The sequence below is a fragment of the Telopea speciosissima genome, chromosome 1, assembly GCF_018873765.1.
Source record: "Telopea speciosissima isolate NSW1024214 ecotype Mountain lineage chromosome 1, Tspe_v1, whole genome shotgun sequence".
NCBI lineage: Eukaryota > Viridiplantae > Streptophyta > Magnoliopsida > Proteales > Proteaceae > Telopea > Telopea speciosissima.
Window position 1 is genome coordinate 41,201,034 of NC_057916.1, and position 1,116 is coordinate 41,202,149.

At 50.8% G+C, this 1,116-nt stretch overlaps 1 protein-coding gene across 1 annotated transcript; it reads right to left on the reverse strand.

The window, feature by feature from the left end:
• Positions 1–482: 482 nt before the first annotated feature.
• LOC122649628 lies at positions 483–890 on the reverse strand. The gene has a single exon (XM_043842863.1). The coding sequence runs from the start codon at positions 888–890 to the stop codon at positions 483–485; it is 408 nt and encodes a 135-aa protein (XP_043698798.1).
• Between the last annotated feature and the right edge of the window lie 226 nt (positions 891–1,116).

Consider the following 1,116-nt stretch of genomic DNA (forward strand, 5'->3'; position numbering starts at 1 on the left):
TTTATGCTTTTGTTGTGGTCTGCCTACCCAGGCCGTGTTTGCATTCCCTTAGAAGTAAAGCCTGCTTTTCCATTAATTCGCGGCCTTGCTCCTACAGTGTGATACCCTTACCTCGTTCACCCCAAGTCCCAGATCGTGGGATGAAAAGTCTTAAGGAACTTACCATTGATGGGCCTAATCTGGATGCATCCCTCCAAGTCACACAGCCTGTAGGCCCCACCCCGGAGCACCTGACAGACTGTAAATGGTCCTTCCCATGTTGGGGACCACTTTCCCAATCTGGGGTCCTTTGCTCCAACCAGGAGTATGGCCTTCAGGACGATGTCCCCTTCCTGGAAGTGCTTTGGGCATATCCTTTTATTGTAGATGGCTGCAACCTTCCTCTTCTGAACCTGCATCCTGTTTAGCGCGACCAAGTGCTCTTCTTCCAGGTCATCGAGCTCAGCCATTATGGCCTCGCTGTAGGCTGTTGGCGTGAGTCCCTACTGGAATGCCACCCGTGCTGATCTTATGCTAACTTCAACGGGTAACACTACATCGTGGCCATACATTAACGCAAAGGGCGTAGTGGCCATGCTGGTCCGCTGTGACATCCTGAATGCCCACAATACCTCAGAAAGCATGTCTGCCCATCTTCGTGGGTTGTCATCCACAACCTTCGCTAAACACCCCTTGAGAATCTTATTACTTGCCTTGGCCTGTCTGTTGCCTTGCACGTAGTACGGGGTGGCATGGGTGAATGTTATTCCTAACTCAATCACAAATGCCACCACCTCATCCCCAACAAAAATGCTCCCGTTATCGCATATGACAGTCTCTAGAAGCCCAAACCTGTGAATGATGTGACTCTTGAGGAACTGGATGACCTCGGCCTGACTGACTCCCTTCATTGGCACGGCCTCAACCCACTTGGTAAAATAATCCGTGGCCACAATAATAAAGCAATGCCCCCGCGTAGCTGGTGGGGTAATCTTCCCTATGAGGTCCATAGCCTACCCCCTAAATGGCCATGGCTTGACCACTAGATTAAACTCCGTTGTTGGTAACCGCTGTACTGGTCCATGGGTTTGACATGCCCAACATCCCTTGGTGTACTTGACACAGTCTGCCGTCATA